The sequence below is a fragment of the Petromyzon marinus genome, chromosome 62 (assembly GCF_048934315.1).
Source record: "Petromyzon marinus isolate PM22_M1 ecotype Great Lakes invasive population chromosome 62, UKy_Petmar_22M1.pri1.0, whole genome shotgun sequence".
Taxonomy (NCBI): Eukaryota; Metazoa; Chordata; class Hyperoartia; order Petromyzontiformes; family Petromyzontidae; genus Petromyzon; species Petromyzon marinus.
Genome location: NC_133728.1, coordinates 5,631,793 through 5,647,363, shown reverse-complemented (window position 1 = coordinate 5,647,363; position 15,571 = coordinate 5,631,793). Strand labels below are relative to the sequence as shown.

Sequence of the window (15,571 nt, the reverse complement as noted above, 5' to 3'; positions counted from 1 at the left end):
GGAAGGAAGAGACACTTGGAGTGAGAGACACGTGGAGGGAGAGACACGTGGATTGAGAGACATGGGGAGTGAGAGACACGGGGAGTGAGAGACACGGGGAGTGAGAGACACGGGGAGTGAGAGACACGTGGAGTGAGATACACGTGGAGTGAGAGACACGGGGAGTGAGAGACACGGAGAGTGAGAGACACGTGGAGTGAGAGTCATGGGGAGTGAGAGACATGGGGAGTGAGAGACACGGGGAGTGAGAGACATGGGGAGTGAGAGACACGGGGAGTGAGAGACACGGGGAGTGAGAGACACGTGGAGTGAGAGACACGGGGAGTGAGAGACACGTGGAGTGAGAGACACGGGGAGTGAGAGACATGGGGACATGGGGAGTGAGAGACACGGGGAGTGAGAGACACGGGGAGTGAGAGACACGGGGAGTGAGAGCACGGAGAGTGAGAGACACGGGGAGTGAGAGGCATGGGGAGTGAGAGAAACGTGGAGTGAGAGACATGGGGAGTGAGAGACACGGGGAGTGAGTGACACGTGGAGTGAGAGACACGGGGAGTGAGAGACACGGGGAGTGAGAGACACGGGGAGTGAGTGACACGTGGAGTGAGAGACACGGGGAGTGAGAGACACGTGGAGTGAGAGACACCGGGGAGTGAGAGGCATGGGGAGTGAGTGACACGTGGAGTGAGAGACACGTGGAGTGAGAGACACCGGGGAGTGAGAGGCATGGGGAGTGAGTGACACGTGGAGTGAGAGACACGGGGAGTGAGAGACACGGGGAGTGAGAGACACGTGGAGTGAGAGACACGTGGAGTGAGAGACATGGGGAGTGAGAGACATGGGGAGTGAGAGACATGGGGAGTGAGAGACATGGGGACATGGGGAGTGAGAGACACGTGGAGTGAGAGACACGTGGAGTGAGAGACACGGGGAGTGAGAGACACGGGGACGCGGGGAGTGAGAGACATGGGGAGTGAGAGACACGGGGAGTGAGAGACACGGGGAGTGAGAGACACGGTGAGTGAGAGACACGGGGAGTGAGAGACACGGGGAGTGAGAGACACGGGGAGTGAGAGACACGGGGAGTGAGAGACACGAGGAGTGAGAGACATGGGGAGTGAGAGACACGTGGAGTGAGAGACACGGGGAGTGAGAGACACGGCGAGTGAGAGACATGGGGAGTGAGAGACACGGGGAGTGAGAGACACGTGGAGTGAGAGACATGGGGACATGTGGAGTGAGAGACATGGGGACATGGGGAGTGAGAGACATGGGGAGTGAGAGACACGGGGAGTGAGAGACATGGGGAGTGAGAGACACGGGGAGTGAGAGACACGGGGAGTGAGAGACACGTGGAGTGAGAGACACGGGGAGTGAGAGACATGTGGAGAGAGAGACACGGGGAGTGAGAGACATGGGGAGTGAGAGACACGGGGAGTGAGAGACACGTGGAGTGAGAGACACGGGGAGTGAGAGACACGGGGAGTGAGAGACACGTGGAGTGAGAGACATGGGGAGTGAGAGACACGTGGAGTGAGAGACACGGGGAGTGAGAGACACGGGGAGTGAGAGACATGGGGAGTGAGAGACACGGGGAGTGAGAGACACTGGGAGTGAGAGACACGGGGAGTGAGAGACACGGAGAGTGAGAGACACGGGGAGTGAAAGACACCGGGGAGTGAGAGGCATGGGGAGTGAGAGACACGTGGAGTGAGAGACATGGGGAGTGAGAGACACGAGGAGTGAGTGACACGTGGAGTGAGAGACACGGGGAGTGAGTGACACGTGGAGTGAGAGACACGGGGAGTGAGAGACATGGGGAGTGAGAGACACGTGGAGTGAGAGACACGGGGAGTGAGAGACACGTGGAGTGAGAGACACGTGGAGAGAGAGACACGGGGAGTGAGAGACATGGGGAGTGAGAGACACGGGGAGTGAGAGACACGTGGAGTGAGAGATACAGGGAGTGAGAGACACGGGGAGTGAGAGACACGTGGAGTGAGAGACACGGGGAGTGAGAGACACGGGGAGTGAGAGACACGGGGAGTGAGAGACACGGGGAGTGAGTGACACGTGGAGTGAGAGACACGGGGAGTGAGAGACACGTGGAGTGAGAGACACCGGGGAGTGAGAGGCATGGGGAGTGAGTGACACGTGGAGTGAGAGACACGTGGAGTGAGAGACACCGGGGAGTGAGAGGCATGGGGAGTGAGTGACACGTGGAGTGAGAGACACGGGGAGTGAGAGACACGGGGAGTGAGAGACACGTGGAGTGAGAGACACGTGGAGTGAGAGACATGGGGAGTGAGAGACATGGGGAGTGAGAGACATGGGGAGTGAGAGACATGGGGACATGGGGAGTGAGAGACACGTGGAGTGAGAGACACGTGGAGTGAGAGACACGGGGAGTGAGAGACACGGGGACGCGGGGAGTGAGAGACATGGGGAGTGAGAGACACGGGGAGTGAGAGACACGGGGAGTGAGAGACACGGTGAGTGAGAGACACGGGGAGTGAGAGACACGGGGAGTGAGAGACACGGGGAGTGAGAGACACGGGGAGTGAGAGACACGAGGAGTGAGAGACATGGGGAGTGAGAGACACGTGGAGTGAGAGACACGGGGAGTGAGAGACACGGCGAGTGAGAGACATGGGGAGTGAGAGACACGGGGAGTGAGAGACACGTGGAGTGAGAGACATGGGGACATGTGGAGTGAGAGACATGGGGACATGGGGAGTGAGAGACATGGGGAGTGAGAGACACGGGGAGTGAGAGACATGGGGAGTGAGAGACACGGGGAGTGAGAGACACGGGGAGTGAGAGACACGTGGAGTGAGAGACACGGGGAGTGAGAGACATGTGGAGAGAGAGACACGGGGAGTGAGAGACATGGGGAGTGAGAGACACGGGGAGTGAGAGACACGTGGAGTGAGAGACACGGGGAGTGAGAGACACGGGGAGTGAGAGACACGTGGAGTGAGAGACACGGGGAGTGAGAGACATGGGGAGTGAGAGACACGTGGAGTGAGAGACACGGGGAGTGAGAGACACGGGGAGTGAGAGACATGGGGAGTGAGAGACACGGGGAGTGAGAGACACTGGGAGTGAGAGACACGGGGAGTGAGAGACACGGAGAGTGAGAGACACGGGGAGTGAAAGACACCGGGGAGTGAGAGGCATGGGGAGTGAGAGACACGTGGAGTGAGAGACATGGGGAGTGAGAGACACGGGGAGTGAGTGACACGTGGAGTGAGAGACACGGGGAGTGAGTGACACGTGGAGTGAGAGACACGGGGAGTGAGAGACATGGGGAGTGAGAGACACGTGGAGTGAGAGACACGGGGAGTGAGAGACACGTGGAGTGAGAGACACGTGGAGAGAGAGACACGGGGAGTGAGAGACATGGGGAGTGAGAGACACGGGGAGTGAGAGACACGTGGAGTGAGAGACACGGGGAGTGAGAGACACGGGGAGTGAGAGACACGTGGAGTGAGAGACACGGGGAGTGAGAGACATGGGGAATGAGAGACACGTGGAGTGAGAGACACGGGGAGTGAGAGACACGTGGAGTGAGAGACACGGGGAGTGAGAGACATGGGGAGTGAGAGACACGGGGAGTGAGAGACACGGGGAGTGAGAGACACGGGGAGTGAGAGACACCGGGGAGTGAGAGGCATGGGGAGTGAGAGACACGTGGAGTGAGAGACATGGGGAGTGAGAGACACGGGGAGTGAGTGACACGTGGAGTGAGAGACACGGGGAGTGAGAGACACGGGGAGTGAGAGACACGGGGAGTGAGAGACACGGGGAGTGAGAGACACGGGGAGTGAGAGACACGTGGAGTGAGAGACACGTGGAGTGAGAGACACGGGGAGTGAGAGGCACGGGGAGTGAGAGACACGGGGAGTGAGAGACATGGGGACATGGGGAGTGAGAGACACGTGGAGTGAGAGACACGTGGAGTGAGAGACACGGGGAGTGAGAGACACGGGGAGTGAGAGACACGGGGAGTGAGAGACACGGGGAGTGAGAGACACGGGGAGTGAGAGACACGGGGAGTGAGAGACACGGGGAGTGAGAGACACGTGGAGTGAGAGACACGTGGCATGAGAGACACGTGGAGTAAGAGACACGGGGAGTGAGAGACACGGGGAGTGAGAGACACGGGGAGTGAGAGACACGGGGAGTGAGAGACACGTGGAGTGAGAGACACGTGGAGTGAGAGACACGTGGAGTGAGAGACACGGGGAGTGAGAGACACGGGGAGTGAGAGTCATGGGGAGTGAGAGACACGGGGAGTGAGAGACACGGGGAGTGAGAGACACGTGGAGTGAGAGACACGTGGAGTGAGAGACACGTGGAGTGAGAGACACTTGGAGTGAGAGACACGGGGAGTGAGAGACACGGGGAGTGAGAGACATGGGGAGTGAGAGACATGGGGAGTGAGAGACACGGGGAGTGAGAGACACGGGGAGTGAGAGACATGGGGACATGGGGAGTGAGAGACACGGGGAGTGAGAGACATGGGGAGTGAGAGACACGGGGAGTGAGAGACATGGGGAGTGAGAGACACGGGGAGTGAGAGGCATGGGGAGTGAGAGAAACGTGGAGTGAGAGACATGGGGAGTGAGAGACACGGGGAGTGAGTGACACGTGGAGTGAGAGACACGGGGAGTGAGAGACACGGGGAGTGAGAGACACGGGGAGTGAGTGACACGTGGAGTGAGAGACACGGGGAGTGAGAGACACGTGGAGTGAGAGACACCGGGGAGTGAGAGGCATGGGGAGTGAGTGACACGTGGAGTGAGAGACACGTGGAGTGAGAGACACCGGGGAGTGAGAGGCATGGGGAGTGAGTGACACGTGGAGTGAGAGACACGGGGAGTGAGAGACACGGGGAGTGAGAGACACGTGGAGTGAGAGACACGTGGAGTGAGAGACATGGGGAGTGAGAGACATGGGGAGTGAGAGACATGGGGAGTGAGAGACATGGGGACATGGGGAGTGAGAGACACGTGGAGGGAGAGACACGTGGAGTGAGAGACACGGGGAGTGAGAGACACGGGGACGCGGGGAGTGAGAGACATGGGGAGTGAGAGACACGGGGAGTGAGAGACACGGGGAGTGAGAGACACGGTGAGTGAGAGACACGGGGAGTGAGAGACACGGGGAGTGAGAGACACGGGGAGTGAGAGACACGGGGAGTGAGAGACACGAGGAGTGAGAGACATGGGGAGTGAGAGACACGTGGAGTGAGAGACACGGGGAGTGAGAGACACGGCGAGTGAGAGACATGGGGAGTGAGAGACACGGGGAGTGAGAGACACGTGGAGTGAGAGACATGGGGACATGTGGAGTGAGAGACATGGGGACATGGGGAGTGAGAGACATGGGGAGTGAGAGACACGGGGAGTGAGAGACATGGGGAGTGAGAGACACGGGGAGTGAGAGACACGGGGAGTGAGAGACACGTGGAGTGAGAGACACGGGGAGTGAGAGACATGTGGAGAGAGAGACACGGGGAGTGAGAGACATGGGGAGTGAGAGACACGGGGAGTGAGAGACACGTGGAGTGAGAGACACGGGGAGTGAGAGACACGGGGAGTGAGAGACACGTGGAGTGAGAGACACGGGGAGTGAGAGACATGGGGAGTGAGAGACACGTGGAGTGAGAGACACGGGGAGTGAGAGACACGGGGAGTGAGAGACATGGGGAGTGAGAGACACGGGGAGTGAGAGACACTGGGAGTGAGAGACACGGGGAGTGAGAGACACGGAGAGTGAGAGACACGGGGAGTGAAAGACACCGGGGAGTGAGAGGCATGGGGAGTGAGAGACACGTGGAGTGAGAGACATGGGGAGTGAGAGACACGGGGAGTGAGTGACACGTGGAGTGAGAGACACGGGGAGTGAGTGACACGTGGAGTGAGAGACACGGGGAGTGAGAGACATGGGGAGTGAGAGACACGTGGAGTGAGAGACACGGGGAGTGAGAGACACGTGGAGTGAGAGACACGGGGAGTGAGAGACATGGGGAGTGAGAGACACGTGGAGTGAGAGACACGGGGAGTGAGAGACACGTGGAGTGAGAGACACGTGGAGAGAGAGACACGGGGAGTGAGAGACATGGGGAGTGAGAGACACGGGGAGTGAGAGACACGTGGAGTGAGAGACACGGGGAGTGAGAGACACGGGGAGTGAGAGACACGTGGAGTGAGAGACACGGGGAGTGAGAGACATGGGGAATGAGAGACACGTGGAGTGAGAGACACGGGGAGTGAGAGACACGTGGAGTGAGAGACACGGGGAGTGAGAGACATGGGGAGTGAGAGACACGGGGAGTGAGAGACACGGGGAGTGAGAGACACGGGGAGTGAGAGACACCGGGGAGTGAGAGGCATGGGGAGTGAGAGACACGTGGAGTGAGAGACATGGGGAGTGAGAGACACGGGGAGTGAGTGACACGTGGAGTGAGAGACACGGGGAGTGAGAGACACGGGGAGTGAGAGACACGGGGAGTGAGAGACACGGGGAGTGAGAGACACGGGGAGTGAGAGACACGTGGAGTGAGAGACACGTGGAGTGAGAGACACGGGGAGTGAGAGGCACGGGGAGTGAGAGACACGGGGAGTGAGAGACATGGGGACATGGGGAGTGAGAGACACGTGGAGTGAGAGACACGTGGAGTGAGAGACACGGGGAGTGAGAGACACGGGGAGTGAGAGACACGGGGAGTGAGAGACACGGGGAGTGAGAGACACGGGGAGTGAGAGACACGGGGAGTGAGAGACACGGGGAGTGAGAGACACGTGGAGTGAGAGACACGTGGCATGAGAGACACGTGGAGTAAGAGACACGGGGAGTGAGAGACACGGGGAGTGAGAGACACGGGGAGTGAGAGACACGGGGAGTGAGAGACACGTGGAGTGAGAGACACGTGGAGTGAGAGACACGTGGAGTGAGAGACACGGGGAGTGAGAGACACGGGGAGTGAGAGTCATGGGGAGTGAGAGACACGGGGAGTGAGAGACACGGGGAGTGAGAGACACGTGGAGTGAGAGACACGTGGAGTGAGAGACACGTGGAGTGAGAGACACTTGGAGTGAGAGACACGGGGAGTGAGAGACACGGGGAGTGAGAGACATGGGGAGTGAGAGACATGGGGAGTGAGAGACACGGGGAGTGAGAGACACGGGGAGTGAGAGACATGGGGACATGGGGAGTGAGAGACACGGGGAGTGAGAGACATGGGGAGTGAGAGACACGGGGAGTGAGAGACATGGGGAGTGAGAGACACGGGGAGTGAGAGGCATGGGGAGTGAGAGAAACGTGGAGTGAGAGACATGGGGAGTGAGAGACACGGGGAGTGAGTGACACGTGGAGTGAGAGACACGGGGAGTGAGAGACACGGGGAGTGAGAGACACGGGGAGTGAGTGACACGTGGAGTGAGAGACACGGGGAGTGAGAGACACGTGGAGTGAGAGACACCGGGGAGTGAGAGGCATGGGGAGTGAGTGACACGTGGAGTGAGAGACACGTGGAGTGAGAGACACCGGGGAGTGAGAGGCATGGGGAGTGAGTGACACGTGGAGTGAGAGACACGGGGAGTGAGAGACACGGGGAGTGAGAGACACGTGGAGTGAGAGACACGTGGAGTGAGAGACATGGGGAGTGAGAGACATGGGGAGTGAGAGACATGGGGAGTGAGAGACATGGGGACATGGGGAGTGAGAGACACGTGGAGGGAGAGACACGTGGAGTGAGAGACACGGGGAGTGAGAGACACGGGGACGCGGGGAGTGAGAGACATGGGGAGTGAGAGACACGGGGAGTGAGAGACACGGGGAGTGAGAGACACGGTGAGTGAGAGACACGGGGAGTGAGAGACACGGGGAGTGAGAGACACGGGGAGTGAGAGACACGGGGAGTGAGAGACACGAGGAGTGAGAGACATGGGGAGTGAGAGACACGTGGAGTGAGAGACACGGGGAGTGAGAGACACGGCGAGTGAGAGACATGGGGAGTGAGAGACACGGGGAGTGAGAGACACGTGGAGTGAGAGACATGGGGACATGTGGAGTGAGAGACATGGGGACATGGGGAGTGAGAGACATGGGGAGTGAGAGACACGGGGAGTGAGAGACATGGGGAGTGAGAGACACGGGGAGTGAGAGACACGGGGAGTGAGAGACACGTGGAGTGAGAGACACGGGGAGTGAGAGACATGTGGAGAGAGAGACACGGGGAGTGAGAGACATGGGGAGTGAGAGACACGGGGAGTGAGAGACACGTGGAGTGAGAGACACGGGGAGTGAGAGACACGGGGAGTGAGAGACACGTGGAGTGAGAGACACGGGGAGTGAGAGACATGGGGAGTGAGAGACACGTGGAGTGAGAGACACGGGGAGTGAGAGACACGGGGAGTGAGAGACATGGGGAGTGAGAGACACGGGGAGTGAGAGACACTGGGAGTGAGAGACACGGGGAGTGAGAGACACGGAGAGTGAGAGACACGGGGAGTGAAAGACACCGGGGAGTGAGAGGCATGGGGAGTGAGAGACACGTGGAGTGAGAGACATGGGGAGTGAGAGACACGGGGAGTGAGTGACACGTGGAGTGAGAGACACGGGGAGTGAGTGACACGTGGAGTGAGAGACACGGGGAGTGAGAGACATGGGGAGTGAGAGACACGTGGAGTGAGAGACACGGGGAGTGAGAGACACGTGGAGTGAGAGACACGTGGAGAGAGAGACACGGGGAGTGAGAGACATGGGGAGTGAGAGACACGGGGAGTGAGAGACACGTGGAGTGAGAGACACGGGGAGTGAGAGACACGGGGAGTGAGAGACACGTGGAGTGAGAGACACGGGGAGTGAGAGACATGGGGAATGAGAGACACGTGGAGTGAGAGACACGGGGAGTGAGAGACACGTGGAGTGAGAGACACGGGGAGTGAGAGACATGGGGAGTGAGAGACACGGGGAGTGAGAGACACTGGGAGTGAGAGACACGGGGAGTGAGAGACACCGGGGAGTGAGAGGCATGGGGAGTGAGAGACACGTGGAGTGAGAGACATGGGGAGTGAGAGACACGGGGAGTGAGTGACACGTGGAGTGAGAGACACGGGGAGTGAGAGACACGGGGAGTGAGAGACACGGGGAGTGAGAGACACGGGGAGTGAGAGACACGGGGAGTGAGAGACACGTGGAGTGAGAGACACGTGGAGTGAGAGACACGGGGAGTGAGAGGCACGGGGAGTGAGAGACACGGGGAGTGAGAGACATGGGGACATGGGGAGTGAGAGACACGTGGAGTGAGAGACACGTGGAGTGAGAGACACGGGGAGTGAGAGACACGGGGAGTGAGAGACACGGGGAGTGAGAGACACGGGGAGTGAGAGACACGGGGAGTGAGAGACACGGGGAGTGAGAGACACGGGGAGTGAGAGACACGTGGAGTGAGAGACACGTGGCATGAGAGACACGTGGAGTAAGAGACACGGGGAGTGAGAGACACGGGGAGTGAGAGACACGGGGAGTGAGAGACACGGGGAGTGAGAGACACGGGGAGTGAGAGACACGTGGAGTGAGAGACACGTGGAGTGAGAGACACGTGGAGTGAGAGACACGGGGAGTGAGAGACACGGGGAGTGAGAGTCATGGGGAGTGAGAGACACGGGGAGTGAGAGACACGGGGAGTGAGAGACACGTGGAGTGAGAGACACGTGGAGTGAGAGACACGTGGAGTGAGAGACACTTGGAGTGAGAGACACGGGGAGTGAGAGACACGGGGAGTGAGAGACATGGGGAGTGAGAGACATGGGGAGTGAGAGACACGGGGAGTGAGAGACACGGGGAGTGAGAGACATGGGGACATGGGGAGTGAGAGACACGGGGAGTGAGAGACATGGGGAGTGAGAGACACGGGGAGTGAGAGACATGGGGAGTGAGAGACACGGGGAGTTAGAGACACGGGGAGTGAGAGACACGTGGAGTGAGAGACACGTGGAGTGAGAGACACGTGGAGTGAGAGACACGGGGAGTGAGAGACACGTGGAGTGAGAGACATGTGGAGTGAGAGACACGTGGAGTGAGAGACATGGGGAGTGAGAGACACTTGGAGTGAGAGACACGTGGAGTGAGAGACACGGGGAGTGAGAGACATGGGGAGTGAGAGACACGGGAAGGAAGAGACACTTGGAGTGAGAGACACGTGGAGTGAGAGACATGGGGAGTGAGACACACGGGGAGTGAGAGACACGTGGAGTGAGAGGCATGGGGAGTGAGAGACATGGGGAGTGAGAGACACGTGGAGTGAGAGGCATGGGGAGTGAGAGACATGGGGAGTGAGAGACATGGGGACGTGTGGATACTGGGATGAGAGGACACCTGCATAACGAGCTCCCTTATAGGGTCACAGAGGGCATGACCCACGCATAATGAGCTTCCTTATAGGGTCATAGTGGGTGTGGGTTATGCATAATGAGCTTCCTTATATGGTCAGAGGATGTGACCCACTCATAACCTGCTTCCTTAAAGGGTCATAGAGGGCATGGCCCACTCATAACGAGCTTCCTTATAGGGTCATACAGGATGTGACCTTCTCATAACGTGCTTCCTTATAGGGTCAGAGAGGGCAATGACTCACTCCTAATGAGCTTCCTTATAGGGTCATACAGGATGTGACCTTCTCATAACGAGCTTCCCTATAGGGTCATAGAGGGCATGGCCCACTCATATAGAGCTTCCTTATAGGGTCATACAGGATGTGACTCACTCATAACGAGCTTCCTTATAGGGTCATAGAGGGCAATGACTCACTCCTAATGAGCTTCCTTATAGGGTCATACAGGATGTGACCTCATAACGAGCTTCCTTATATGGTCAGAGAGGGCAATGACTCACTCCTAATGAGCTTCCTTATAGGGTCATACAGGATGTGACCTCATAACGAGCTTCCTTATATGGTCAGAGAGGGCAATGACTCACTCCTAATGAGCTTCCTTATAGGGTCATACAGGATGTGACCTTCTCATAACGAGCTTCCCTATAGGGTCATAGAGGGCATGGCCCACTCATATAGAGCTTCCTTATAGGGTCATACAGGATGTGACTCACTCATAACGAGCTTCCTTATAGGGTCATAGAGGGCAATGACTCACTCCTAATGAGCTTCCTTATAGGGTCATACAGGATGTGACCTTCTCATAACGAGCTTCCTTATATGGTCAGAGAGGGCAATGACTCACTCCTAATGAGCTTCCTCATAGGGTCACAGAGGGCATGACCCATACGTACCGAGCTCCCTTATAAGATCACGCCGGGGGGGTGGGGAGGAGGGGGGAGGAGGAGGGGGGGAGGAGGGGGGGGGTGGAGGGGGGGGGGGCGGCCCTCGTCACCTGAACGCCTCGACGATGAACGTGGAGGCGGGGCCGGTGCCCGGCGCGGGTTGCCACGACAACTGCACCGTCGTCTTGGTGACGTTGAGCACCTGCGGCTGGGATGGGGGGCCCGGGGGGGGCCCGGCCCCCCTGGGCTCGGCCTCCCGTAGCCCCCCGCTGTCCGCTGCACGCTCGCGGGTTAGCCGACAGGACACAGCGGTTTGCGAGCGCCTATTAAGGCGGCGGCGGCGGTGGTTACCGTTGTGTGATGCCCGGTCCACGGCATCGATCTGCCCCTGTCACCGCTACCATCACTACCACTATCACTACTATCACTATCACTACTATCACTACCCCCTATCACTACTCCTATCACTATCACTACTATCACCACCCCCTATCACTATCACTACTATCACTATCACTACCTCTACCACTATCACTCCTATCACTATCACTACCCCTATCACTATCACTACTATCACTATCACTACTATCACTACTATCACTACCACTATCACTACTATCACTACCACTATCACTACTATCACTACTATCACTACCACTATCACTACTATCACTACTATCACTACCACTATCACTACTATCACTACCACTATCACTACTATCACTACTATCACTACCACTATCACTACTATCACTACCACTATCACTACTATCACTACTATCACTACCACTATCACTACTATCACTACTATCACTACTCCTATCACTACTCATATCACTACTCCTGTCACTACCACTATCACTACCACTATCACTACCCCTATCACTATCACTACCCCTATCACTATCATTATTCCTATCACTACCACTATCACTACCCCTATCACTATCACTACCCCTATCACTATCACTACTCCTATCACTACTCCTATCACTATCATTATTCCTATCACTACCACTATCACTACCCCTACCCATATCACTACCCCTATCACTACCCCTATCACTACCCCTATCACTACCCCTATCACTACCCCTACCACTACCCCTATCGCTATCCGTATCACTACCCCTAACACTACCCCTACCACTACCCCTACCCATATCACTACCCCTATCACTACCACTACCCCTACCACTACCCCTATCGCTACCTCTATCACTACCCCTATCACTACCCCTACCACTACCCCTACCCATATCACTACCCCTATCACTACCCCTATCACTACCCCTATCACTACCCCTATCACTACCCATTTCACTACCCCTACCACTATCACTACTCCTATCACTATCACTACCCCTATCACTACCACTACCCATATCACTACCCCTATCACTACCCCCTATCACTACCCCTAACACTACCCCTACCACTACCCCTACCCATATCACTACCCCTATCACTACCACTACCCCTACCACTACCCCTATCGCTACCTCTATCACTACCCCTATCACTACCCCCTATCACTACCCCTATCACTACCCCTACCACTACCCCTACCCATATCACTACCACTATCACTACCCCTATCACTACCCCTATCACTACCCCTATCACTACCCATTTCACTACCCCTACCACTATCACTACTCCTATCACTATCACTACCCCTATCACTACCACTACCCATATCACTACCCCTATCACTACCCCCTATCACTACCGCTACCACTACCCCTATCACTACCCCTACCCATATCACTACCCCTATCGCTACCCCTATCGCTACCCCTATCGCTACCCCTATCGCTACCGCTATCACTACCCCTATCACTATCACTACCCATATCACTACCCCTATCACTACCCATATCACTATCACTACCAATATCACTACAGCTATCTCTACCCCTGTCAGTATCCCAACCCCTATCACTACCTGATCACCATCCCTACCCCTCCATAACCACTCCCGACTGATAACTTCACCACAACCACCACGTTTAACAACAACAACAACCCAAACTCTTCACTATCTCAACCACTATCATATTAAGCATGATGCAGTTATTGTTGATGTATACACAACGCCTTGGGATAAGCCACACGCGCACACACATTTCTTCTAAATCTACGTAAGATAAGAAAAAAATAACCGGGATGGCCCGCAAGTATCCGGACCGCGGGCGTTTGCGGAGTCGGTGGCGGGGTGATATTGGCACCGCTGGAACAACTCCCTTAACCTTTTGACCCTCGGAGAAATGCGCAAACGTTGACGTGGCTCTGGTTGTAAATTTCCGCGCGGCAACGAGCCCGTGGCAGGCCAACAACAACCTTGCAAAGCGGTCCACGTGAGATGTTCACGTGCGCGGGCCTCAAGCGCCTTCGAACGATGGCACCATTTCTGATTCAATTGGTGACCGTGCTGCTGTTGCTGCTGTTGCTGCTGCCGCTGCTGCTGCCTCACATCGACTGAATCTTGGATTTCAGATGAGATCAGCACCTCTAAGCCTGGGGACCCTGAGGAGCTTGCGTCTCTCTACGTGTTCTTTGGTTCTTTCGGTAAAGTCACCACGTAGAATGAGAATAAAATAATAAATCTATAAAATAAAACAACACTATAAAATTCTCACGACGTTTCGGCCACAACACAAGCGGCCTTCATCAGGTGAAGGGACGAGACTGTCTGGAGGACAGCGCTGGAGCGAGCACAGCCAAGCTCAGACCGCGACCTTTAAGCTGTGTGAGAGGAAACAGAGCGCCTTGACAAAGGAATTAGCATAAAAATTCGCATTTAATTGGCGGACTTAGCATGATGAACGGTGTAGAGGGGGTGAACATGTGCAGACCGGCGAGGGGGGAAGGGGGAGTTTACATATTGATGGTGTGAAAAGGGAATTTAAGCTGCTGCGAAAGTTTGGGATACCACTACTTGAAAAAATATACTGTACCATTGAAAATTAGTTTAATGTTTGGTTCGGATAATTTAGCATTGAAATAGCTGCGTGATTAGCTTGTGACTGGTCACAGAAATAGCTATGATAAAGTCAAAGCCTAGACATCCACAGAGGCACCTAGTACAAATCAAACAGGAGAATTTAGCATTAAAATAGCTGAGTGATTGGCTTGCGACCGGTCACAGAAATGGCTATGTTAAAGTCAAAGCCTACACATCCACAGAGGCACCTAGTACAAATCAAAACAGGAGAATTTAGCATTAAAATATCTGAGTGATTGGCTTGCGACCGGTCACAGAAATGGCTATGTTAAAGTCAAAGCCTGCACATCCACAGAGGCACCTAGTACAAATCAAACAGGATAATTTAGCATTGAAATAACTGAGTGGTTAGCTTTGACTTTACCGAAAGAACCAAAGAAGATGAATCCTTGCAGTCACGAAAGCTTTAAATCGAAATCTATTTACGTGGTTTTGTTTTTTCAAATATTTGTTTTTCTCATTATTATTAAACACTTTCAATTACCTCACTCTGTCTGTTGTCGTCGTTGTATCTTGTAACTCAATTTTATCCCGCTTCCCAATGCGGTATCGACCACAAACTCGGTATACTTACGTCATACTGATGACAATACTGTATTCTATCAAAAAAATACAAAATATATATGTTTTAAACGTTATTTTTTACATGTTAGATGTTTCGGCTTGGCTCTGATTGTCCACGCTCAACTGACGTTGGCTGTGATTGGCCACGGTCCCCTTACGTCGTGGGCAAGCTTCGGGGGGCACTTCCTGGAGTAGTGGAGTTCTTACATTACCAGTACATTTCATAAAAGCGTGTTTTTTTTTAAGTGTTTATAAAGTATTACTTATTTTATTTGAACCGTTAACGTTTTCAGGGGTTGATAATGATGGCTCTGCCCGGGACACCTCCCTCACCTTTGACCTCCAGGTACGCTGACCACGTGGTCTCGCCGGAGGAGCTCACGGCCACGCACGTGTAAATCCCCGCGTCGGAGGGCTGACACACACACACAAAGACAAAGTTCCCCCGTATAGCCTTAGCATACCGTTGGGGCAAGTGATGTTAGCGAGGAGCGGCACCTCCAATTAGCACGGCTGGGCTACGTACGGTGAAGGCTGGCACGGCACACGATTGGGGTGGGCTGGCCAGCACCACGCACACACACACAGACAAAGACACAGTTCCCCCGGATAGCCTTAACGTAATGTTGGGGCAAGTGCTGGGGCAAGTGCTCAAATCTGCAAACCTGTTCCTGGGGGTCGGAGATTGGATCACCGTTTTTCCCCTAATGA

The 15,571-nt window shown here is 55.6% G+C and overlaps 1 protein-coding gene across 1 annotated transcript in view; it reads right to left on the bottom strand.

Annotated features, from left to right (window-relative positions):
* LOC116955855 (uncharacterized) overlaps window positions 1-15,341 on the bottom strand; it is a gene marked incomplete at its 5' end in the record, with an annotated part of 94,756 nt that extends 79,415 nt beyond the window's left edge. The window contains 2 exons of the mRNA XM_076053759.1: window positions 11,400-11,565; window positions 15,194-15,341. Of these exons, the coding sequence (XP_075909874.1) occupies window positions 11,400-11,565; window positions 15,194-15,341 (314 nt within the window). The remainder of the gene's footprint in view (window positions 1-11,399; window positions 11,566-15,193) is intronic.
* Between the last annotated feature and the right edge of the window lie 230 nt (window positions 15,342-15,571).